We start from the raw sequence: 26,383 nt of genomic DNA on the forward strand, positions 1-26,383 counted from the left end.
TTCCCACACCAGAGGTGATACCTCCATCTCCTCTGTTTCTGCTAGTTCTGCCTCTCTTAGGCAGTCTACGGTACCTGCCTGCGGAGGGCTGGAGTCAGCCTCCTTCTCCGCTGCTTCCAGTCCTCGCCCTGGAACACAGCCGGCTACTTCAGGCTGACTACCTGTGGACTCGCCTGGCTCCCCTACGGTTTCCACATCAACCCGGGTCTGTTCCTGATCTTTACCCCCATACGGTCCCTCTATCTTCCCCTGCCTGCAAATGGCTGCTGAGGCAGCCTTTAAAATAGGGTCTTGTGCCTGGATCGTGGTCTGGTCCGGAGCCAAAACCACTCCCGCACTCTCCTTTTCTCGAGGCTGCTCCCTGGCTGCAGCTACCTGTCCTTCCTCATGGGGATCCCATGCTTTCCCACTCCTGGCTCCTTCCCTGGCCAAGCGATCCACCCTCTGATTCCCCTCGCCCCGTGGACTATAGGGAGCCCCACTAGATAGAGGGGATGTACGGGGATTGTCCGTGTGGACAATGCTACTGGAAGCACCAGTGTCCAGCAGATAACTCCCGACCACATCCTGGACCTCCATCTTGACCCAGGGTCTCCCACATGGGCCATACTCTAACGGGCATAGGAATGTGGGCTGTTTCGCTGGCAGTCATAAAGGTGCCGGGGGTGCGGATACGGGTGCGCCCTGGCCTGTTGCCATGGCTACCTGTCCAGACCCTCCCGCCTTGGACTGCAAATAGGTAATTAGATCTTTTATATCTATTGTTACCGGGGTCCTATCCCCCACTGCTCTACTTGGGTTTCTGCACTCCCTCTTGTAGTGCCCGGGCTTCCCACACCCGTAGCACACTGGCCTCATCTCGGAAGAGGTCCGGCTGCCTTCCTGTTTCCACTGCCTCCTTTTGGGGGGTGCCGGTACTATTTTGTGCACCTTGCCCTTAAAGGGCTCCTCCTCACTTCTCTCCCCATTGCGATACGCAAGGGTGAGCTTCCTGATCACCTCCGCCTCGTTAAGGTTTGGGTCAGCTGGGTCGAACCAGTGCTCGGCCCTTTGCCCTAACTCGCGGGAGGCAATTCGCCACCAGAGTCTTCAGCCAGTGAGCTGTTCTCTCATCTAAATTCTGCCTATCTAAAGGCATCCCACACGCTCCCTCATACACTGCCCACAGCCTGTCTGCGAACATGTCCGGGGACTCAGCTACCTGCTGCTTCGTCTCCCCCACCCTGGTGAAAGGACTACCCTGATTCAACCCCATGGCCTCCAGAACCGCTGTCTGTGCCGCTACCCATGTTTCAGGTCTTCCCCCTACCCTGGAGGTCACCGCCTTGCATAGGTATGAATCTAGGGTCATCAGTAGCAGCTTTACCCGTTCTACCTCATCGCAATCGTTTATGTCGGCTGCCTGCTGCACCTCCATAAAATGCAATGACGGGTCTCCCGCCCTGGTTAACCTGGGAAAGTGAGCCACCATCGCCCTCAGCACATGTGCCCCATGGGGAATGATGATATCACTCTCTATGGGCCCCCTATCTGCCTGCCCTACAGGGGGACCATATTTCCTTTGCCGTACCGGGCACATCTGCCCTACCCGGGGCTGTTGCCCATTTACCCCCGGCTTTCCCACCATGATCGGTAACCCCACCACCTCGTGGTGTGCTACACATGGCGCGGAAGCCGCTAACTGAGGGTGCTCTCCCGCCCCTCCTTGGGCCTGTCCCTCCCCGGACAACCCGAACCCCACCTGCCGACCCGGACCTATCCCCGGCACCTCAGGAGGCGGTCTATTCCCCTTTGCCCCTGGGGAATCATCTGCTGAGGGAAGCCCTCTGCCCCCGGGGGACCCCCCTGGTCCTACCAGGTGAACCCGTCCCCTAGTCTTGGACAGAGTCTCCTCCAGCTGCGCTATCCTCGCCTGGCAAGGCCCGTGATCACTATCCCCTAGCTCGCTACGGGCCACCCTGTATGCTGCTTGGATATCTTGGAACTTTCCCTCCAGCTCCCTGCACTTCTGTGTACTCTGAGCCAGGAGTTCCTGGGCGTTCCGTTCCCTCTCCTTTGCCTCTACCACCTGGCATTGGAGGAATTCCTGGGCATTTCTGTGGGACTCCCTCGCCTGCAAGATACACTGCCTGGCTTTACTGCATTCCTCAGATAGCCCTTCCCCTTCTCTAGCGCTTTCTTCAGCGTGGCCCTAGCTTCTCTCAATTGCTCTTCCAGTCTATCTACCTGTCTCTGCATTTTTGCTACCTGCTGTGATAGGCACGCTAGCCAAACTGCCTTTTCCTGCCCTTTATTATACGCCTTGCTTTCCGTCCATTGAGCAGCAGCTACTGCAGGCTGCTGTGCTGTCAACAATGCTATCACCCATTGTTTGGTGAGATTGATTTTTTTAAACAGATAAGAGGAGATTCTCTCCTCCATCTTGCTACGTTCTCTCACCCCCTCTGGCAAATCACATATCCCAAACCACCGAGGTCCTGCCATGGTCGCCATTCTGTAGGGGTTTTGCGTTTCCCTTTATTTCCCTTCGGGCCCAACTGCCCGAGTTATTCTCTCCCTTGTCGGAGGGTCAAACGGCCACCACTCCACTCGAGCGGTTTCCAAGAGAGAGAATACAACAAAAGGGATTCCCCTAGGTTCTAGACCTCGGAATTATGGTGGGATATGATAAAAGGTTGAATTGACCAGAGTGTGCTGATGAGGGAAAACAGAAACCAAGATGGACTCAAAGCAAGTCTAAAATTTACAGGCTTTATTAAACAATGAGAAATCGAATCTCACCAACACTACATAATACGTGGCTAAACTTATGCTTTAAACTAAGACTATGGACGGAAAACTATCGGGCACGTCGTAAAACTTACTTTACACAATTTTACCCCCCTTTATCTTCTTAACCTCTATACTATTTCGGGAATTTCACCAGGTCACTGGGGTACTTACAGTTTGGGCTCACGAGCTGTCCAGCAGAGCAGAAAGAGAGAGTTACAGTTGGGTTCACGAGCTGTCCAGCAGGGCAGGAAAAAGAGAGTGAGTTCTGGCTTGACTCCTGTTTTATACCTGAGCTTACTTTGAAACCCCCAGGTGGTCCTCTGGATGAAAAGGGTTCTTTTGATGATTCCCAGTTTCGATCTGGCATGAACAATAGGCTTCCGATGATAAGGGGTTTGCTGATGTCATGATCCCTCAGCCTGATCGTTATCCCATCGCCTGGACGGGCTCCTATTGTCTCGATGGATGGGTCATCCAAGATGGTGATTGAGCTTGCTGTTTAAGAGGGAACTGCAGATGCTGGAGAATCGAAGGTTACACAAAAAAGCTGGAGAAACTCAGCGGGTGCAGCAGCATCTATGGAGCGAAGGAAATAGGCAACGTTTCGGGCCGAAACCCTTCTTCAGACCCTCCTTGATTGAGCTTGCTGCTGGCCTGTTTACCACCGTCTGCTGAGACTTGGTTCCTTCCTTTGTGTATCCAAGATAATCTCGTTATCTCCGTCTCAGCCTTTCCTGTCCACCCCAATTCGCACAGTTGTTTGATGCCAAAGTCCACAGGCCAGACAGGTTTGTGGATTGGGGTTTTTTTCCGTTGCAGCCAGCAAATTTGTCTGTTTTTTAAATGTCCATGTCCTTATCCGAGTTCTTCCATGATTTTGGAGGATTTGCCCCAATAACTTACAATCATATCGAATGGCGGTGCAGGCTCGAAGGGCCAAATGGCCTACTCCTGCAGCTATTTTCTATGTTTCTATGTTTCTATGACCTGAAACTTCACCTATCGATGTTTCACAGAGATGCTGCCTGACCTGCTGAGTTACTCCAGCAATTGGTCCCCTTTTCTTTTGTTTAACCAGCATCTGTCGTGGGGTCAGTCTACCCCACGACAGCAGGGGGAAATATGTACATTTTTCAAATCTTCTTACGCTCTGGGTGAGTTTCATGGTAACTCGTTTTCACCTAGTTCATAGCTAACAATGTTTAAGAAGGAACTGCAGATGCTGGAAAATCGAAGGTAGACAAAAATGCTGGAGAAACTCAGCGGGTGAGGCAGCATCTGTGGAGCGAAGAAGGGTTTTGGCCCGAAACGTCGCCCATTTCCTTAGCTCCATAGATGCTGCCTCACCCGCTGAGTTTCTCCAGCAGTTTTGTCTCCCTTCATAGCTAACAATGGCCTGTGTCGTTTCTACGATACTATAAAACGTTATTTATCCCACGAGGGAGATTGATCTGCCAACAGTCATTAAAAATACAAAATGCATAAAACATGAAATTAAAGTGACCAGTGGATAGGATTGGGGATGTGCAACTGGGGGGAGGAGGGGAGTCTTCCATCGAACGTGTCCAAAGACAGGCAGCTCGATTTGTTACTAACACCTATGAGAGAGAAGCGAGTGTCACCAAACTTCTGAATTCTCTGGTCGGGGTGGAAGGAACCCTCTCCAAGACAGACAGACGTGAAACTCACCGTTTGACCTGTTTTTACAAAATGTTAAATGGTCAGCTCGACAAAGACTACAAGACCTACACCAAACCCAAACCAATTAGGTTTTATCCAGGAGCTCCGGCTTCCTACCGCACTCCAAAGACGTGCCGGTTTGTAGGTTAGTTGGCTTGGTATAATTGTAAATTGTCTCCAGTGTGTGTAGGATGGTGTTAGTGTGCAGGGATCGCAGGTCGGTGCGGACTCGGCGGGCCGAAGGGCCTGTTTCCACGCTGTATCTCTAAACTAAACTGAAGATGCTCAATTGCAAATGCTACATTTGTCGCTTTACCTCCCCCCCTTGACTCCATTCAAGGACCCAAGCAGTCGTTCCAGGTGCGACAGAAGTTCACCTGTATCTCCTCCAACCTCATCTATTGCATCCGCTGCTCAACGTTTGACCTGTTTTTACAAAATGTTAAATGGTCAGCTCAACATACTCTACAAGACCTACACCAAACCCAAACCAATTAGGAGCAGACGAGGGCATTCGATCCAATTTGTGATCCCAGCTACAAAGACAGATGTGTACAGCAATTCGTTCTTTCCCCCGCACAATTAAAGCATGGAATAATCTCCACCCAACTATAGTTACCCAACCAGATGCAACTACATTTAAAGTAGCTCTTTCTTCCCAATAACCCTCTCTGGCTTAAGCCCTCCCTTCACCACCTCCAGTTTAAATTCCAGTTGGAATATTTTGGAGGACCAAGAAACCAAGAACCAAGTCAGTCTCAGTCTCAGTCTCAGTCTACCCCCACGACAGAAGGGGGAGGAGAGAAGGAATGGGTGACGTTTCGGATTGGGACTCCTCTTCAGTCAAGGCACGAAACGTCACCCATTCCTCCTTTCCTGTCTGAAGAAGGGTCTCGACCCAAAACGTCACCCATTCCTTCTCTCCTGAGATGCTGCCTGTCCCGTTGAGTTACTCCAGCATTTTGTGTCTATCCAAGCCTTATCCAACTGTGTGCTGCCCTGGTATGTCTTAGCTAATTGGCATCATGCCAACATTAAATGAATCACTGCACTTCAGAAAGCACTTATGTGATTGCAACAGACATTTTGCAAAATACTTTATTCATAGACTATATATACTGGAAGTGCAATGCAATCAGTACATGTCTTTCTTGACGTTTATTGTGCCGTCAATTCAATAGATTTCATTTTACAATGCACCACTGTTTGCTCCTATTGTGCAGGAAGGAACTACAGACCATATGCCTGTCCACTACAGATGCTGGTTTAAACTGAAGATAGACACAAAATGCTGGAGTAACTCAGCGGCTGAGTTACCCCAGCATCTCTGGAGAAAAAGAATAGGTGACGTTTCAGGTTGAGACCCTTCCTCAGAGTTAGGGGAGAGGGAAACGAGAGATATAGACGGTGAACAAGAGAGATATAGAACATAAGAATGAAAGATATGCAAAAAAGTAACAATGATAAAGGAAACAGGGCATTGTTAGCTGTGGGTTGGGTGAAAACGGGTTGCAGACAATGAAACTCAACAAGACAACGTTGAAGTTAGTGCAATCACTTGGGTGCTGGAGGGACGGAGAGAGGGAATGCAAGGATTTAATTGATGTTAGAGAAATCAATATGCCTACCGCAATCAATATTCATGCCGCTAGGCTGTAAGCTGACCAAGCGAAATATTAGATGCTGTTCCTCCAATTTGCGTTTGGCTTCACTCTGACAATGGAGGAGGCCCAGGACAGATAGATCAGTGTGGCAATGGGAAGGAGAGTTAAAGTGTTTGGCAACCGGGAACCGTCACTCCTATTTCCCCCTTAAACAATATACTGCTTTAGTTTAGTGTTTAGTTTAGATTAGAGGTACAGCAGGGAAACAGATCCTTCGGCCCACCGAGTTCATGCTGACCATAGATCACCCAAACACATGGTGAATCTGTGGAATTCTTTACCGCAGAAGGCTGTGGAGGCCAAGTCAATGGATATTTTTTACAGCAGAGATAGATAGATTCGTGATTAGTGCGGGTGTTATGGGTTATGGGGAGAAGGCAGGACAATGGAGTTAGGAGGGAGAGATAGTCATGAGAGGATCTTATTGAAACATATAGGATTATTAAGGGATTTGACACGCTAGAGACAGGAAACATGTTCCCGATGTTGGGGGAGTCCAGACCCGGGGGTCACTGTTTAAGAATAAGGGGTAAGCCATTTAGAACGGAGATGAGGAAAGACTTTTTCACCCAGAGAGTTGTGAATCTGTGGAATTCTCTGCCCCATGTAGTAGGTGCGGCACGGTGGTGCAGCAGTAGAGTTGCTGCCTCACAGCGCCAGGGACCTGGGTTCGATCCTGACCTCAGGTGCATCTCTGCACGGTGTTTGTACGTTCTCCCTGTGACCGCGTGGGTTTTTATCCAGGAGCTCCGGCTTCCTACCACACTCCAAAGACGTGCCGGTTTGTAGGTTAGTTGGCTTGGTTTAATTGTAAATTGTCTCCAGTGTGTGTAGGATGGTGTTAGTGTGCAGGGATCGCAGGTCGGTGCGGACTCGGCGGGCCGAAGGGCCTGTTTCCACGCTGTATCTCTAAACTACACTGAAGATGCTCAATTGCAAATGCTACACTTGTTGCTTTACCTCCCCCCTCGACTCCATTCAAGGACCCAAGCAGTCTTTCCAGGTGCGGCAGAGGTTCACCTGTATCTCCTCCAACCTCATCTATTGCATCCACTGCTCTAGGTGTCAGCTGCTCTACATCAGTGAGACCAAGTGTAGGCTGGGCGATCGCTTCACCCAACACCTCCGCTCGGTTCGCAATAACCAACCTGATCTCCCGGTGGCTCAGCACTTCAACTCCCCCTCCCATTCCCAATCCCACCTTTCTGTCATGGGCCTCCTCCATGGCCAGAGTGAGTCCCACCACAAATTGGAGGAACAGCACCTCATATTTCGCTTGGGTAGTTTACACCCCAGCGGTATGAACATTGACTTCGCCAATTTCAGGTAGTCCCTGCTTTCTCCCGCCTTCCCCTCCCCTTCCCAGCTCTCCCACAGCCCACTGTCTCCACCTCTTTCCTTTCTTCTTCCCGCCTCCCATCCCCACATCAGTCTGAAGAAGGGTCTCGAGCCGAAACGTTGTCTATTTCCATCGCTCCATAGATGCTGCCTCACCAGCTGAGTTTCTCCAGCATTTTTGTCTATGCTCAATATAAATGTGAGTTGTGGCTGTATGTAACTTATGTACTTTTTCTTTCTTTAGGATCTCGTAATTGACGTTCTGCCATGTCGTTCCAAACATGTGGACCCAACGAGGCCATGGTGGTTTCAGGTACAGTGTTCCTACTTCTGCTCTCAGTTAATACTTGAGCTATTTGACCTATTTCACAAATTAGCCCAGTCTCACCACTTCCAGCTCAGCCCAGATAGATTGATAGGAATCTGAGGGGTGACTTTGAGTGGTGGGTGTATGGAACGAGCTGCCGGGAGGAGGTAGTTGAGGCAGGGACTATCACAACGTTTAAGAAGCAATTGGACAGGTACATGGTCAGGACATGTTTAGAGGGTTATAGGCCAAACTCAGGCAGGTGGGACTAGTGTAGCTGGGACATTGTTGGCTGGTGTGGGCAAGTTGGGCTGAAGGGCCTGTCTCCACACTGTATCACTCTATGCGGCAATCACCAGTCAGCGATCACAAGTTCGTGGTCATTTCTCTCTTTCCTCATCACCCCTACTATCTGCTTCTCCTCCGCATTGTGAGCTTGGGGTGATAGTTGAGTCCTCGTTTCTGGCTGAACAGCAAGCAAAGCAGACTGAGAGAGTGATTGTTTAGTGTTAGTTTGGTGATAGGATGCAGAAACAGGCCCTTTGGCCCACTGGGTCCACCCCGACTAGTGATCGCCACACACTGGCACTATCTGACACTCACTAGGGACAAGTTGCAGTTTCACCAAGCCAGTGAACCTGCAAACCTGTATGTCTTTGGAGTGTGGGAGGAAACTGGAGCACCCGGAGAAAACCCACAGGGAGAACGTACAAACTCCGTACAGACAGCACCCGTAGTTAGGATCGAACCCGGGTCTCTGGCGCTGTGAGGCAGCATCTCTACCGCTGCGCCACTGTGCCGCCCCTGGGTTCCGATTGCTTTAGGAGAGGAAAAGTTTTATTGAATTATTATCCAATAATGTGGTTGTGGAGCAATTCCAGTTGTGATCCGAGTCTCCTGCATTTCGTGGAACGGGAGGAGGTTATTGCGCTGGCAACTGCCCTACTTGTCCTCCACCTGAGAGCCGGTGGCCTATTATGCCCCTGTCCCACTTAGGAAACCTGAACGGAAACCTCTGGAGACTTTGTGCCCCACCCAAGGTTTCCGTGCGGCTCCTGGAGGTTTTTGTCAGTCTCCCTACCTGCTTCCACTACTTGCAACCTCCGGCAACTACCTGCAACCTCCGGGAACCGCACGGAAACCTTGGGTGGGGCGCAAAGTCTCCAGTGGTTTCCGTTCAGGTTTCCCAAGTGGGACAGGGGCATCACTCTACGCACCTGAGCTTCCTGCCCGCCCGCCCGCCCTTGTCCCCTGCTGTCGGTGCACCACGTCTCACCATGGCGCGGCGGTAGACTCGCTGCCTCACAGCGCCAGAGACGCGGGTTCGATCCCGACCACGGGTGCTGTCCGTACGGAGTTCGTACTTCTCCCCGTGACAGCGTGAGTTTTCTCCGGGTGAGTTTTTTCCCATACTCCAAAGACATGCACATGTGTAGGTTAACTGACATCTGTAAAATGTAAGTTGCCCCTAGTGGGTAGGATAGTGTTAGTGTACGGGGTCGGTGTGGACTTGGTGAGCAGACGGGCCTGTTTCCATGCTGTATCTCTGAAGTCTAAAAGCGCTGCTTACAAATTGACACTGTGTTTGACAGTTAATCTGTGACACAGCCTTCCCTTGGCTCTTGATTGAGGCAGAACATTGATTTTAAAATTCTCTTTCCCATTCCCTCGGGAACTCTGTCTCTATAAAACACTCAAGACTCCCTGGCTTTGGTTTAGTAATGATTGCGCGTGCATGTGTCTGCTTATGCCTGCCTCCCCATTGCCCGTGGCAAATCAAGTCAAGTCGTCTCTCATATGCACAAGTTCGGCGAGATACAGGTCTAATGAAAAATCTTCCTTGCGATAGCATCACAGACACATCGACTTGGAGAAACACACACAAATATAAACAAAGTCAGGCACCATCCTCGCTTGCAAACATATCACCATTCTCTTCAGCAATGGGCGGCACGGTAGCGTAGCGGTAGAGTTACCGCCTCACAGCGCCAGAGACCCGGGTTCGATCCTGACTGCGGGTGCTGTCTGTGCGGAGTTTGCACGTTCTCCCCCGTGACTGTGTGGGTTTTCTCCGGGTGCTCCAGGTTCCTCCCACACTATAAGGACGTGCAGGTTTGTTTTTGTAAATTGTAAATTGTCCCTCGTGTTTAGGATAGTGCTCGTGTACAGGTCGGCGCAGGCAGTGGGCCAAAGCTGCCCATTTCCACGCTGTATCTCTAAACTCTTACCGTCTAAAGTCCATTCACTGAGCCTCCCTGCCAACACTACTAGTTGTACAGGTGCACAACCTTTTATCCGAAAGCCTTGGGACCAGACACTTTTCGTAATTCAGAATTTGTCGGTCTTCGGAATGGAAATTTTTTAGCGTAGATTTTAATGGCTGGCTCAGTGGTAGAGTGCTCGGCTCATATCCGCAAGGTCGCAAGTTTGCGCCTTGATCCCGGCAGTTACTTGGTCGCGAGTTTGAGTCTTCAATGTCGTTTTTTCTTGCAGAATAAATGTTTGTATGAAATGCCGTGTAGGAGAGGTGTACTGACTGTGTGGGCAGAACTTTGGAAGTGATTGCCCACCAGTCTAAAAAGCCGCTGTGTCTCCCTGTCCCTGGGATAGTAGGGGGCGATCAAACAGCACAATACCCCCCTCCCCCTCCAACTCCAGAGGAATCCGCTCCCCGATGGGCCGCTACGGCGACAAGTGGCAGTTTGCCCACAGCCCGAGCTGCGCCACCCCAACCCCAAGAACACCTTGCACACCATCAGCTTCTGCCCCTACGTGTTCCTCTGGAGTTGGAGCGGGGCTGGGCTGGAGTTGCTGCTGGCTGTGGGTCTCTGGGATCTCCATGCTTGCAGTGGGCCTGGGGGTCGCTGTCCCGTTGGTCCTGACGTCTCCGGCCACCCCCCTGGACTGGAGCTGAGACTGGGAACTGTACCGCCCTTGCCCCCTCCCTCTGCAACTGCAAACAACCCCACTCTCCTGCAAGGGCGGTACAGTTCCCGGAGGATGGCAGGTGGCCGGAGACGTCAGGACCAACAGGAACCCGCTCCCCGATGGGCCCCTACGACGCCCCGAGCTGCGCCCCGTCATCCGCAACCCAGGTTCCTCTGTAGTTGGAGCTGGGCTGGGCTGCTGTTGGCTGTGGGTCTCTGGGTTCTCCGTGGGCCTGGTGGTCGACGTCCAATTGGTCCTGACGTCTCCGGTGACTGCACTGGCCTGCTGCCATCGCCGACGTGAAGACAGTTCAAAGCCCCCGCGCCGGTGCAATGAGCGGGGAGCTGGAGTGGGGAGGGAAGGGGTCACACACATGGCCGGGAAGCAGAGGGGTATAGGTGGGGTGAAACTGAAGGGAGCGACAATCTGCTGCTGCCTGCACGCTGAGTTAAAAAGTTCCCACGCAAGACTCACGATACACTGTGTATCGTGTCTACCGTGGGAACTTTTTAACTCAGCGGGCAGGTAGCAGCATATTGTCAATTATTAACCCTCCCGCGCAATATACCCTCACCTTCTCTTTTATGAATGGGGATTTAGTTCCCCTTTCTTCGAGGACCGACCGGAGGTTCCGCTGTCACCTCTACGGGCCGCCCTCGGTGAACGTTTTCAAGGACCTTTCTTCAAGGACCGAAAAAATGTCGCTATTCGGAGGTTTTCGTTATTTGGATCTTCGGATAAAAGGTTGTGCACCTGTATTTAGCTCTTTCATTATCTTCTTGTGCAGTTCATATTTAGTTTACTTTAGAGATAAAGCACGGAAACACAGGCCCTTCGGCCCACCGAATCTGCACCGACCAGCAATCCCCCCCACACCAACACTATCCTGCACACACTAGGGATAATTTACAATTTATACCAAGCCAATTGACTTACAAACCTCAATGTCTTTGGCATGCGGGAGGAAACCGAAGATCTCGGAGAAAACCCACGCAGGTCACGGGGAGAACGTGCAAACTCCGTACAGACAGCATTGGTAGTCGGGATCGAACCCGGGTCTCCGACGCTGGTTTTGTAATTCCTGTGAAGGGCTGTGAGATTTACAACCAAGTGGTGTGTTTATTTGTATGTGTATTTGAGAGAGAGTCGGGACAGCAGGACTCACTTGGTGCAGCCACATGTGTAGGAAAGAACTGGTTTAATGATGCTGGTTTAAATTGAAGACAGACACAAAATGCTGGTGTGACTCGGCAGCATCTCTGTAGAGAAGGAACGGGTGATGTTTCAGGTCGCAACCCTTCTTCATACTTCTCTCCAGGGATGCTGCCTGTCCCGCCGAGTTACTCCAGCATTTTGTGTCAATCTACAGTACAGCCATATGTTTGGGGCAGTTCTTTTTGAGGCTTGGTGGAGCAACCATCTTGAAGCACATGGAATGATGTGTCATTGTTAAGCTGGCAGTGTTACTGAAATCCTTCCCCTTGGCCTTGCGGTTTTTTGTAATGCCAATTAACATAGTATGAAGAGCCTGCATTCATGCCTTTCACAATGCCAGGATATCCTGAAGGCGTTTTTGAGCCAAATTCGTTAGAAGCCAAATTATCTCAATGCTGGAGTCCTGGAGTCTGAGATGTCTGAGTCTTCGGCCCAGCTTACCCTCACCGGCCAACATGTCCCATCTACACGTCCCACTTGCGTCCATTTGGCCCATTTCCCTCTAACCCTGTCCTATCCATGTATCATGTTTCTTAAATGTTGCGATAGCCCCTGCCTCATCTCTCAGTTACCCCTCAGGTTCCTAGTTTAGTCTAGTTTAGAGGTACAGCACGGAAACAGGCCCTTCGGCCCACTGGGTCCCCGCCGACCAGCGATCCCCGCACACTAACACTATCCTACACCCACTGGAGACAATATTTTTTTTAACATTTACCAAGCCAATTAACCTACAAACCTGTACGTCTTTGGAGTGTGGGCGGAAACTGAAGATCTTGGAGAAAACCCAGGCAGGTCACGCGGAGAACATACAAACTCCGTACAGACAGCACCCGTAGACGGGATTGAACCTGTGTCTCCGGCGCTGCATTGGCTGTAAGGCAGCAACTCTACCGCTGCGCCACCATGCCGTCCTAAATCTTTATCTTAAATCTTAAAACTTCCTATTAAATCTTTCCCCCTTCACCTTAAACCCATGTCCTCTGGTTCTCGATTCCCCTACTCTGGGCACAAAACTGTGCGTCTACCCGATCTATACACCTCACATGATTTTATACTGTTCCAAATCCCAAACAGATTTTGTACAAATGTGAAATTAAATCCAAAATTAAAAGGGGGGAATGCCATAAATGTCCAGAGGAGTTGGGCAACATCCTTCCCTATCTCGCCACTTTTGTTCCATGCTAGCACAGCCTCGGCGATCGTTACGCTGAAAACCTCTGCTCAGTCCGTCTAAACCTACCTGAACTCCCGGTTGCTCAACACTTTAACTCCCCCTCCCATTCCCAATCTGACTTTTCTGTCCTGGGGTCTGCCATTGTCAGAGTGTGGCCCAGCACAAATTGGAGGAACAGCACCTCATATTTGGCTTGGGCAGCTTACACTCCAGCGGTATGAACATTGACTTCTCTAACTTCAAGTAACCCTTGCTTTCCCTCCTTCCTTCCCAGTTCTCTGACCAGTCTGACTGTCTCCGACTACATTTTATCTCTGTTTGCTTTGTTGTGACCTTCTCCAAGCTAACAATGATCTATTCTACATATTCCTTGATCTCCATCTCCTTTGTCCTGTTTTCACACCGCACACTTCCTTATCTATGTATCTCCCTCTCCCCGACTCTCAATCTGACGAAGGGTCTCGACCCGAAAATGTCACCCATTCCTTCCCTCCAGAGATGCTGCCTGTCCCGCTGAGTTACTCCAGCTTTTAAGAAGGAGCTGCAGATGCTGGAAAATTGAAGGTGGACAAAAGTGCTGGAGAAACTCAGTGGGTGCAGCAGCACCTATGGAGCGAAGGAAATAGGCAACGTTTCGGGCCGAAACCCTTCTTCAGACTCCAGCTTTTTGAGTCTTATCTTCAGTTTAAACCAGCATCTACAGTTCCTTCCTACACATTTGTTGCAGGCCATCCTTCCTCAGAGATATATCAATGTCCCTGCCTCGTCGCTGAGTTCCCTTATTCCAACAGACAACAGAGGATAGACATAAAAGGCTGGAGTAATTCAGCGGGACAGAAGGAATGGGTGACATTTTCACACAGAGAGTGGTGAATCTGTGGAATTCTCTGCCATAGAAGGTAGTTGAGGCCACAGTTCATTCGCTATATTTAAGAGGGAGTTAGATGTGGCCCTTGTGGCTAAAGGGATCAGGGGGTATGGAGAGAAGGCAGGGATGGGATACTGAGTTGGATGATCAGCCATGATCATATTGAATGGCGGTGAAGGGCCGAATGGCCTCCTCCTGCACCTATTTTCTATGTTTCAGGTCGAGACCCTTCTTCAGACACAACAGAGGGTTGTCTGGATACTGGAGCATGTTGTGGAGAGACCACCAGTGCCCCTTCCCTCCCACCCCCATCTCATCTCTCCCATCTGTTTCAGGCTTCTGCCGTTCCCCACCGGTGATGATCGCTGGAGGCCGAGTGTTCGTCCTGCCCTGCATCCAACAGATCGAGAGGTAATATCTGGTGAATGGCAGCATCCACCCCATCTACTCCTCCTCCTCCTCCTCCTCCTCTCCTCCTCCTCCTCCTCTCACTTATGGATTATGAGGGTTACTAACAAACTCCCCCCGCTCCTCTTCCCGATAGGATTTCCCTGAGCACCCTGACGCTGAACGTGAAGAGTGAAAAGGTGTACACCCGCCATGGCGTTCCGATTTCAGTCACAGGAATCGCACAGGTATGGTCCCCAGGCAGCCTTCCTTTCAAAGGTACACGAAAATGTTGGAGAAACTCAGCGGGTGCAGCAGCATCTATGGAGCGAAGGAAATAGGCAACGTTTCGGGCCGAAACCCTTCTTGAGTATAGAATTCAGGAGGTCATGTTGCAGTTGTATAAGACGTTGGTGAGACCGCATTTAGAATATTGTGCTCAGTTCTGGGCACCGTGTTATAGGAAAGATATTGTCAAGCAGAGTATTGCGTACAGTTTTGGTCTCCAAATCTGAGGAAGGACATTATTGCCATAGAGGGAGTGCAGAGAAGGTTCACCAGACTGATTCCTGGGATGTCAGGACTGTCTTATGAAGAAAGACTGGATAGACTTGCTTTATACTCTCTAGAATTTAGGAGATTGAGAGGGGATCTTATAGAAACTTACAAAATTCTTAAGGGGTTGGACAGGCTAGATGCAGGAAGATTGTTCCTGATGTTGGGGAAGTCCAGGACAAGGGGTCACAGCTTAAGGATAAGGGGGAAATCCTTTAAAACCGAGATGAAAAGTACTTTTTTCACACAGAGAGTAGTGAATCTCTGGAACTCTCTGCCGCAGAGGGTAGTCGAGGCCAGTTCATTGGCTATATTTAGGAGGGAGTTAGATGTGGCCCTTGTGGCTAAGGGGATCAGAGGGTATGGAGAGAAGGCAGGTACGGGATACTGAGTTGGATGATCAGCCATTATCATATTGAATGGCGGTGCAGGCTCGAAGGGCCGAATGGCCTACTCCTGCACCTAATTTCTATGTTTCTATGTTAAGCTTGAAAGGGTTCAGAGAAGATCCTTGGATTTACGAGGATGTTGCCAGGACTAGAGGGTGTGAACTACAGGGAGAAGTTGAGTAGGCTGGGACTCTACTCCCTGGAGGGCAGGAGGATGAGGGGAGATCTTATAGAGGTGGATAAATCATGAGAGGAATAGATCGGGGAGATACACAGAGTCTCTTGCCCAGAGTAGGGGAATCGAGGACCAGAGGACACAGGTTCAAGGTGAAGGGGAAAAGATGAAATAGGAACCTGAGGGGTAACTTTTTCACACAGAGGGTGGTGGGTGTATGGAACAAGCTGCCAGAGGAGGTAGTTGAGGCTGGGACTATCCCAATGTTTAAGAAACAGTTAAACAGGTACATGGATAGGACAGGTTTGGAGGGATATGGGCCAAGCGCAGGCAGGTGGGACAAGTGTAGCTGGGACATGTTGGCTGGTGTGGGCATGTTGGGCTGAGGTGCATAAGAGGAATAGATTGGGTAGATGTACACAGTCTCTTGCCCAGAGTACGTGAATGCAGCACCAAAGGACATGGGTTTAAGGTGAAGGGGAAAAGATGAAATAGGAATAGAAACATAGAAATTAGGTGCAGGAGTAGAGGCCATTCGGCCCTTCGAGCCTGCACCGCCATTCAATATGATCATGGCTGCTCATCCAATTCAGTAACCTTTAGATGCTACTGCACCCGCTGAGTTTCTCCAGCATTTTTGTGTACCTTCGATTTTCCAGCATCTGCAGTTCCTTCTTAAACAACAACCTTCTTTTCAAGCTTGGATTTGCAGAAGCTCCAGAAACAAAACGGCACGGTGGTGCATCGGTAGAGTTGCTGCCTTACAGCGCTGGGGACCTGGTTCAATACCAACTACGGGTGCTGCCTGTACGGAGTTTGCACGTTCTCCCCATGACTAGTGTGCGGTTTTCTCCGAGATCTTCGGCTTCCTCCCGCACTCCAAAGGCGTGCAGGTTTGTAGGTTAATTGGCTTGGTGTAAATGTAAATTGTCCCTAGTGGGTGTAGGATGGTGTTAGTGTGCGGGGATCGTGGTCAGTGTGGACCCGGTGGGCCGAAGGGCCTGTTTCCGTGCTGAATCTCTAAACAAAACTAAACTGACCTAAAAAAGAAAAGCAGTTGCCGGTTCACACAAATGGACTCCTTACTATTGAGGCAGTGCAGCGTAGGTTCACCAGGTTAATCCCCGGGATGGCGGGATTATCATATGAGGAAAGATTGGAAAGACTGGCCTTGTATTCACTGGAATTTAGAAGGATGAGCGCTATTCAACTCTCTGGGTGACAACGGTTTTTTCTCACCTCAGTCTTAAATGGCCTCCCCTGTATTCTAAGACTGTGGCCCCTGGTTCTGGACTCGCCCCAACATTGGGAACATTTTTCCTGTATCTAGCTAGTCCAATCCTTTTATAGTTTTATATGTTTCTATAAGATTCGCCCCTCATCCTTCTAAACTCCAGTCTATATCTCTCGTTTCTGACTGAAGAAGGATCTCGACCCGAAACATCACCTATTCCTTTTGTCCAGAGATGCTGCCTGACCCGCTGAGTCACTCCAGCTTTGTGTGGTCATCTATGAATCATAACTAAATCCTGTTTGGACGTTTTCAACCTGGGATGCTAACTACCTCCTTAGTGAAGTCTTTGCACTAATGGACCGCATTCTCTGATAGTGGCAGCTTCTAACAATATCAAAGATTGAATTAAGGCCTATGCATCGAGACTTGCCGATACATGAATCAATGTTTGGCTCCAGTTTATACAGCGATCACTCCTTGCCAGCCTACTGCACGTACATTAAACATTTCCATCACAAGTTATGCCCACGTGAGTGAGCCTTGGATCAATGAACCACATAGAAACATAGACAATAGGAGCAGGAGTAGAGGCCATTCGGCCCTTCAAGCCAGCACCGCCATTCAATATGATCATGGGCTGATCATCCACAATCAGTACCCCGTTCCAGCTTTTTCCCCATATCCCTTGATTCCGTTAGCCTTAAGAGCTAAATCTATTCTTGAAAACATCCAGTGAACTGGTCTCCATTGCCTTGTGTGGCAGAGAATGCCACAGATTCACAACTCTCTGGGTGAAAAAAGTTTTTCCTCATCTCTGTCCTAAATGGCCTATCCCTTGTTCTTAAACTGTGTGACCCCTTGGTTCTGGACTCCCCCCAACATCAGGAGTGCTTTTCCTGCATCTAGCCTGTCCAATCCCTTAAGTGCAGTGGTAGAGTTGCTGCCTTGCAGCCATTGCAGCCAGGGCCAGATTTACCTATAAGGCAGACAAGCTTAAGCTTAGGGCCTCGAGGTGTAGAGGGGCCTCGCAGAGCCGGATTTACCACTAGGCTTCATAGGCTGAAGCCTAGGGCCTCGAAATCTAGGGGACCTCCGGCCAAGGCAGGACACTGACCGTTCAACTCTGGGCGGCCCCCCTCTCTATCTCTCTCTCTCTCCATCTCCCCCCCGCTATCCGTGTCCGGGCTCCGCTCGCACAGCAGGCCGCCATGCACATGCGCATTGCTGCGGCCTGCAAATGCGCATTGCTGCAGCCTGCACGTCCTTCCCCCCCCCCTGCACATGCGCACAACCACGGCCAGCACATCATCAGCCGCCCTGCGCATGCGCACTGCAACGGCAACTGGTCGGCGCTGGGCACTTTCTCCCTCGCTTTGAATTGTGGGAGATTTGGCAGCCATTGCTGTCCGGTCGCTGCCTCGCCGCCAGCGCTGAAAACCAACGTGGGGGGGGGGGGGGGCTTACAAGTGGAACAGCTTTGGGCCTCTCTTCAACTAAATCTGGCCCTGCTTGCATGGCCAGCGTGACTGGGTATAAGTGTAAAATGTCCCCAGTGTAATGTTGGTGTGCGGGGATGGCTGGTCGATGCTGCCGGTTTCCACGCTGTGAACAGAACTCTCTGAACTAAACTAAACGTTTCCTGTGTTTCTCCCCTGGCGGGACGTACTCCTCGTGGACCTCTTCCCTGCAGGTGAAGATCCAGGGGCAGAATAAGGAGATGCTGGCTGCCGCCTGCCAGATGTTCCTGGGGAAGTCCGAGACTGAGATCGCGCAGATCGCCTTGGAGACGCTGGAGGGCCACCAGAGGGCCATCATGGCTCACATGACCGTGGAGGTAGGTTTTAACCCTCCCCCCACCCCCCCCCCCCCCCCCCCCCCCCCCCCCCCCCCCCCCCTCCACGATCCATCCCAGCACTAACCACCTGGCCATGTAGGAAGGAACTGCAGGTGCTGCTTTAAACTGAAGATAGACACAAAAAGCTGGAGTAACCCAGCGGGTCAGCCAACATCTCCAGAGAAAAGACATAGGTGAGGTTTCGGGTCGAGACCCTTCTTCTGAATGAGCGTCAGTTGAATGCACACCCTCTGACGAAAGAAATTCCTCCTCATCTTTAATTCTCTTCCTCACTCTCGACTGAAGAAGGGTCTCAACCCGAAACGTCACCCATTCCTTCTATCCAGAGATGCAGCCAGTCCCGCTGAGTTACTCCAGCATTTTGTGTCTATGTTCGGTGTAAACTGGCATCTGCAGTTCCTTCCTACACTATCCAATTAGGCAACTGCCTGGGTTATGTCTCATTGCTGTCTTTGGGTTTTCTCCCCCTCCAGGAGATCTACAAAGACCGTAAGAAGTTTTCGGAGCAGGTGTTCAAAGTGGCTTCCTCTGACCTGGTCAACATGGGCATTGGCGTGGTCAGCTACACACTGAAGGACATCCATGATGACCAGGTAGGCTGGTGTAGTAGGGTCCTTTTTCACACACACAGTTGTGAATCTGTGGAATTCTCTGCCTCCGAAGGCAGTGGAGGCCGAATCACTGGATGCAGTCCAAAGAGAGTGAGAGTGAGAGCTCTTAGGGCTAGCATAATCAAGGTATATGGGGACAATGCAGAAACGCGGTACTGATTGTGGATCATCAGCCATGATCACATTGAATAGCATTGCTGGCTTGAAGGGCCGAATGGCCTCCTCCTGTGGCCGATTAGGAAAAGGGGAGATGCAACGAGACCTGGGTGTCATGGTACACCAGTCATTGAAAGTAGGAATGCAGGTGCAGCAGGCAGTGAAGAAAGCAAATGGTATGTTAGCATTCATAGCAAAAGGATTTGAGTATAGGAGCAGGGAGGTTCTACTGCAGTTGTACGGGGTCTTGGTGAGACCACACCTGGAGTATTGCGTACAGTTTTGGTCTCCTAATCTGAGGAAAGACATTCTTGCCATAGAGGGAGTACAGAGAAGGTTCACCAGACTGATTCCTGGGATGGCAGGACTTTCATATGAAGAAAGACTGGATAGACTCGGCTTGTACATGCTAGAATTCAGAAGATTGAGGGGGGGATCTTATAGAAACTTACAAAATTCTTAAGGGGTTGGACAGGCTAGATGCAGGAAGATTATTCCCGATGTTGGTGAAGTCCAGAACTAGGGGTCACAGTTTAAGGATAAGAGGGAAGTCTTTTAGGACCGAGATGAGAAAATCAGAGAGAGTGGTGAATCTGTGGAATTCTCTGCCACAGAAGGTAGTTGAGGCCACAGTTCATTGGCTATATTTAAGAGGGAGTTAGATGTGGCGCTTGTGGCTAAAGGGATCAGGGGGTATGGAGAGAAGGCAGGTACAGGATACTGAGTTGGATGATCAGCCATGATCATATTGAATGGCGGTGCAGGCTCGAAGGGCCGAATGGCCTCTACTCCTGCACCTATTGTCTATGTTTCTATATTTCCTGCACCTATTGTCTATGTGTCTATACAAAAGGATTGAATGGCGGAGCAGACTTGATGGGCCGAATGGCCTAATTCTGCTCCTATCACTTATGAAACGAACAAACTCCACCCGAGGTTAGGATGGAACCTGGGTCACCAGCGCTGTGCGGCAGCAACTCTACCGCTGCACCACTGTGCCACCTTATTCCAACCCTGTTGGATGTTGCGCTTCCTGTGTGCCGGTCCCGCCCTTGTCCTTCCCCCACGGTGATAGATGTGGCGTTCCGACATTGATCCATGTCTCCACAGGGTTACCTGCACTCGTTGGGAAAATCCCGCACGGCACAGGTGCAGCGGGACGCCCGGATCGGAGAGGCCGAGGCCAAACGGGATTCCGGCATCAAGGTGAGACCTCTCCTGAACTCGAAAAAGGAATGCCGCCGCGGTGGGTGGTGTGCTGCCGGCAGGAATAATCGGGGGCGGGGGTGCGGCCAAGGTGCGAGATGGGAGGCCTTTGGAGGAGAGGGAAGACACGGTCGTCTGAAGGAGGAGGGAGGGACAGAGAGAGAGATGTCAGCGGGCAATGGGGATTGTTGGCTTGGGATGCTCCGAGTGGAAATGAGAGGAAGGTAGAGTTTGGGGTCGGGGTTGACGGGGAAGATGGGATAGGGCATTGGGAAGGTGATGCTGACGGTGATATGTGGGGAGGTGAAGTGGGAACTTGGAGAAGGAGATGCTAGTGGCTTGTTGGCCTTCATAACAAGAGGAGTTGAGTATAGGAGCAAAGAGGTCTTTCTGCAGTTGTACTGGGTCCTAGTGAGACCACACCTGGAGTATTGTGTGCAGTTTTGGTCCCCTAATTTGAGGAAGGACATTCTCGCTATTGAGGGAGTGCAGCGTAGGTTTACAAGGTTAATTCCCGGGATGGCGGGACTGTCATATGTTGATAGAATGGAGCGGCTGGGCTTGTACACTCTGGAGTTTAGAAGGATGAGAGGATATCTTAGTGAAACATATAAGATTATTAAGGGTTTGGACACACTAAAGGCAGGAAACATATTCCCGATGTTGGGGGAGTCCAAAACCAGAGATCACACAGTTTAAGAATAAGGGGTAAGTCGTTTAGAACGGAGACAAAGAAAAACGTTTTCACCCAGAGAGTTGTGAGTCTGTGGAATTCTCTGCCTCAGAAGGCAGTGGAGGTCGATTCTCTGGATACTTTCAAGAGAGAGTAAGATAGTAGCAATGTTACAACATTTTGAGATTTTAAAAATCAAGTCTGCAATTTATCCCATCAGATAAAGCATAAAAAGAAATTTAATTTGATACCTAATTCACTTTCATATCTCAAGTATTTAAAAAGTTATGGCAATTTTCATACTCGGAAATTAGCATCTTGTTCCCTATTGATTTTCTATGGACATAACAAAAAAGCTGTGATTCTTGGACAGTCAAAAGCCCATAACTTTCTTAAAAATTAAGAGAACTGAATGAAATTTTCAGTTATCATAGATTGAAGCATTCTGAAACAAATATAAAATGATCTTACTTGGATGACATGAAATTAAAGCATATAATTAGTTAGTTACCCAATTGTAGCTAATTTCAGATTTCAATTACTAGATCTAAACATCTATCCATTTCTTAATAAATGATTAACATTTTTAAATAGCCTAAGTGTCCAAATAATATTCACAAATAATTCACAATAAAACAAGATTTTTAAGTCTCATTTACATTAATTTATAGGCCAAATGGAAGGAATTTAGTGTTAATTGCTGTAAATTAAAGTCCATTTAAATCATTCTACTGGGTTCCTGTGAACGCGCTGGTTTAGAACGTTCACATTGCGCTAGATTTGTGCCCTCAAATGCCCAGAAAAATACTGCGGGATATAATGGGCCCAAAATTAGCTACTCACAACATTAAACTTTGTTTAAAGGGATTTTAAGAAGCCCTTTTTAACGTAAAAATAAACAGCCTACCTTCCGTTTTCCCCTGTATGAGATCCGACCCGTTGCTGACGGTCGGGGGTTTAGAGGTTAATTTTTAACCTACTATAACAAGTATAGAAAGTCCTTAAAACTAAAAATAGCTCCAGCTATGGAATCTTCCAGCGATTTTTCGTTAATAATTAACTAGGCTGAAAAACCTCGATTTGAACAGCCTAGGGGAAATCGCGTTTTAAACCCGCCCCCCTCTAAACGGCGCCAAAATCGCGCACACGGGCTGGGAGAGATTTTCAGCGACACTTCAGGTAGGCTTTGCAACATACCTATAGATAGGGCTCTGAAAGATAGCGGAATCAGGGGATATGGGGAGAAGGCAGGAACGGGGTACGGAGTGGGGATGTTCTGCCATGATCACATTGAATGGCGGTGTTGGCTCAAAGGGCCGAATGTCCTACTCCTGCACCTACTGTCTATTGAGACTGGAGCCGGGATGGAGGTAGGGAGGTGAAGGAAGAGGGTACGATGGCGATGGGGTGTTGTGGAGGGGTACTGACAGGACTAATTGGGGAGGTGGAGAAGCCAAGAGGTGGCTAGAATTGAATTGAATTGAAGACATTTTTATTAGCCAAGTATGAACACATACAAGAAATTTGCTTTGGTGCTCCTCACGCAAGTAACAACACGACATACAGTAGACAATTACAAATAAAACATTATAATTTAAACATGTGAAGAATGAAATAAAATACCAGAGCAAAAGGAAGCTGCAGACTTTTGGCTGTTGAGTAGAGCTACTACTCGTGGAACAATGATCCCAATCTGAAACATCACTTTCCCATGCTCTCCAGAGATGCTGCCTGATCTCCTGAGTTACTCCAGCAGATAGACACAGAACGGCTGGAGTAACTCAGCGGGTCAGGCAGCATTTCTGGAGAACGTGGATAGGTGATGTACAGTTTTCGTCGCCTAATCTGAGGAAAGACATTCTTGCCATAGAGGGAGTACAGAGGAGGTTCACCAGACTGATTCCTGGGATGGCAGGACTTTCATATGAAGAAAGACTGGATAGACTCGGCTTGTACTCGCTAGAATTTAGAAGATTGAGGGGGGATCTTATAGAAACTTACAAAATTCTTAAGGGGTTGCACAGGCTAGATGCAGGAAGATTATTCCCGATGTTGGGGAAGTCCAGAACTAGGGGGTCACAGTTTAAGGATAAGAGGGAAGTCTTTTAGGACCGAGATGAGAAAATCATTTTTTACACAGAGAGTGGTGAATCTGTGGAATTCTCTGCCACAGAAGGTAGTTGAGGCCAGTTAATTGGCTATATTTAAGAGGGAGTTAGATGTGGCTAAAGGGATCAGGGGGTATGGGGAGAAGGCAGGGATGGGATACTGAGTTGGATGATCAGCCATGATCATATCGAATGGCGGTGCAGGCTCGAAGGGCCGAATGGCCTACTCCTGCACCTATTTTCTATGTTTCTATGTGTTTAAGAAGGAACTGCAGATGCTGGAAAATCAAAGGTACACAAAAAAGCTGGAGAAACTCAGCGGGTGCAGCAGCATCTATGGAGCGAAGGAAATAGGCAACATTTCAGGCGGAAACCCTTCTTCTGACTGATGGGGGGGGGGGAGGGAGAAGAAAGGAAAAAGGAGGAGGAGCCCGAAGGCTGGGGGATGGGAGGAGACAGCAGGAGGGCTGAGGAAGGGGAGGAGACAGCAAGGACTAACAAAATTGGGAGAATAGGTGGATAGGTGATGTTTCGGGTCAGACTTGATGGGCACAAAATGCCTTTTTTTCCCCCCCACTTTTACTTTCAATGGTCCAAATGGTTTTTTAAGAAGGGAGGGAGAGAGAAAACGGGGAATTACAGACCAGTTAGTCTAACATCGGTAGTGGGGAAACTGCTAGAGTCAGTTATTAAAGATGGGATAGCAGCACATTTGGAAAGTGGTGAAATCATTGGACAAAGTCAGCATGGATTTACGAAAGGTAAATCATGTCTGACGAATCTTATAGAATTTTTTGAGGATGTAACTAGTAGCGTGGATAGGGGAGAACCAGTGGATGTGGTGTATCTGGACTTTCAGAAGGCTTTCGACAAGGTCCCACATAAGAGATTAATATACAAACTTAAAGTACACGGCATTGGGGGTTCAGTATTGATGTGGATAGAGAACTGGCTGGCAAACAGGAAGAAAAGAGTAGGAGTAAACGGGTCCTTTTCACAATGGCAGGCAGTGACTAGTGGGGTACCGCAAGGCTCAGTGCTGGGACCCCAGCTATTTACAATATATATTAATGATCTGGATGAGGGAATTGAAGGCAATATCTCCAAGTTTGCGGATGACACTAAGCTGGGGGGCAGTGTTAGCTGTGAGGAGGATGCTAGGAGACTGCAAGGTGACTTGGATAGGCTGGGTGAGTGGGCAAATGTTTGGCAGATGCAGTATAATGTGGATAAATGTGAGGTTTCAATTTTGGTGGCAAAAACGGGAAAGCAGACTATTATCTAAATGGTGGCCGATTGGGAAAGGGGGAGATGCAGCGAGACCTGGGTGTCATGGTACACCAGTCATTGAAGGTAGGCATGCAGGTGCAGCAGGCAGTAAAGAAAGCGAATGGTATGTTGGCTTTCATAGCAAAAAGATTTGAGTATAGGAGCAGGGAGGTTCTACTGCAGTTGTACAGGGTCTTGGTGAGACCACACCTGGAGTATTGCGTACAGTTTTGGTCTCCAAATCTGAGGAAGGACATTATTGCCATAGAGGGAGTGCAGAGAAGGTTCACCAGACTGATTCCTGGGATGTCAGGACTGTCTTATGAAGAAAGACTGGATAGACTTGGTTTATACTCTCTAGAATTTAGGAGATTGAGAGGGGATCTTATAGAAACTTACAAAATTCTTAAGGGGTTGGACAGGCTAGATGCAGGAAGATTGTTCCCGATGTTGGGGAAGTCCAGGACAAGGGGTCACAACTTAAGGATAAGGGGGAAGTCTTTTAGGACCGAGATGAGAAAATCATTTTTTACACAGAGAGTGGTGAATCTGTGGAATTCTCTGCCACAGAAGGTAATTGAGGCCACAGTTCATTGGCTATATTTAAGAGGGAGTTAGATGTGGCCCTTGTGGCTAAAGGGATCAGGGGGTATGGAGAGAAGGCAGGGATGGAATACTGAGTTGGATGATCAGCCATGATCATATCGAATGGCGGTGCAGGCTCGAAGGGCTGAATGCCCTACTCCTGCACCTATTTTCTATGTGTTTAAGAAGGAACTGCAGATGCTGGAAAATCATAGGTACACAAAAATGCTGGAGAAAATGCGGGTGCAGCAGCATCTATGGAGCGAAGGAAATAGACAACGTTTCGGGCCAAAACCCTTCTTCAGACTGATGGGGGGGTGAGAAGAAAGGAAAAAGGAGGAGGAGCCCGAAGTCTGGGGGATGGGAGGAGACAGCAGGAGGGCTGAGGAAGGGGAGGAGACAGGGATGGACAGAGACTAACAAAATTGGGAGAATAGGTGGATAGGTGATGTTTCGGGTCAGACTTGATGAGCACAAAATGCCTTTTTTTCCCCCCCACTTTTACTTTCAATGGTGCAAAGCTTCCTTAATCGCAGACTAACCGCTCTTCCCCCCCAATCCCCCCTCGACAGGAGGCAAGAGCTCAGCAGCAGAAGGTCTCGGCACAGTACGTGAACGAGATTGAGGTGGCCAAGGCCCAACGTGACTTTGAGGTGAAGAAAGCCACCTACGACACGGAGGTGAACACCAGGAAGGCTCAGTCCGACCTGGCCTACCAGCTGCAGGTGTGTACACAGGGACAGGGTGGCCCACATAGATTAGATTAGATGAGATTTGATTCAACTTTATTGTCATTGCACAAATACCAGTACAGGTGCAACGGAATGCAGTTTAGCCTCTAATCAGAGTGCAAAGTAGTAAAAATACTGGTTAAGACAATATGTACAATGTGGATGAATTAAACTAGTACCTTGAGCCTCACATCCACCATGTCATTAAAACCTCCTTCTTTCACCTCCGCAACATCGCCAAACTCAGACCCTCTCTCTCACACCTCCCGCTGCTGAAAGACTCATCCATGCCTTCATCTCCTCCCGACTGGACTATTGCAACTCACTTCTCCTTGGCATCAGCTCCACCTACATCAACCGACTCCAACTGGTCCAGAACGCAGCCGCCCGACTCATCACCCACACCAAATCCTGGCATCACATCCCTCCAGTCTTCGAACAACTTCACTGGCTTCCCATCTCCCACCGGATCACCTACAAAATCCTGGTCCTCACCTACAAAG

The 26,383-nt window shown here is 49.4% G+C and overlaps 1 protein-coding gene across 2 annotated transcripts in view; it reads left to right on the plus strand.

Moving 5' to 3' along the window:
- The window catches only part of LOC129694424 (flotillin-1-like), a 53,939-nt gene that overhangs the window by 11,690 nt on the left and 15,866 nt on the right, over nt 1-26,383 (plus strand). For both annotated transcript variants that reach the window (XM_055631140.1, XM_055631141.1), the window contains exons 2-8: nt 7,699-7,767; nt 14,282-14,357; nt 14,491-14,581; nt 18,377-18,520; nt 19,015-19,134; nt 20,419-20,514; nt 25,722-25,874. In XM_055631140.1, coding sequence (XP_055487115.1) covers nt 7,722-7,767; nt 14,282-14,357; nt 14,491-14,581; nt 18,377-18,520; nt 19,015-19,134; nt 20,419-20,514; nt 25,722-25,874 — 726 coding nt within the window. In that variant the 5' untranslated portion in view covers nt 7,699-7,721. The remainder of the gene's footprint in view (nt 1-7,698; nt 7,768-14,281; nt 14,358-14,490; nt 14,582-18,376; nt 18,521-19,014; nt 19,135-20,418; nt 20,515-25,721; nt 25,875-26,383) is intronic.

This window comes from Leucoraja erinacea, unplaced genomic scaffold (assembly GCF_028641065.1).
Source record: "Leucoraja erinacea ecotype New England unplaced genomic scaffold, Leri_hhj_1 Leri_65S, whole genome shotgun sequence".
NCBI classification, from domain to species: domain Eukaryota; kingdom Metazoa; phylum Chordata; class Chondrichthyes; order Rajiformes; family Rajidae; genus Leucoraja; species Leucoraja erinaceus.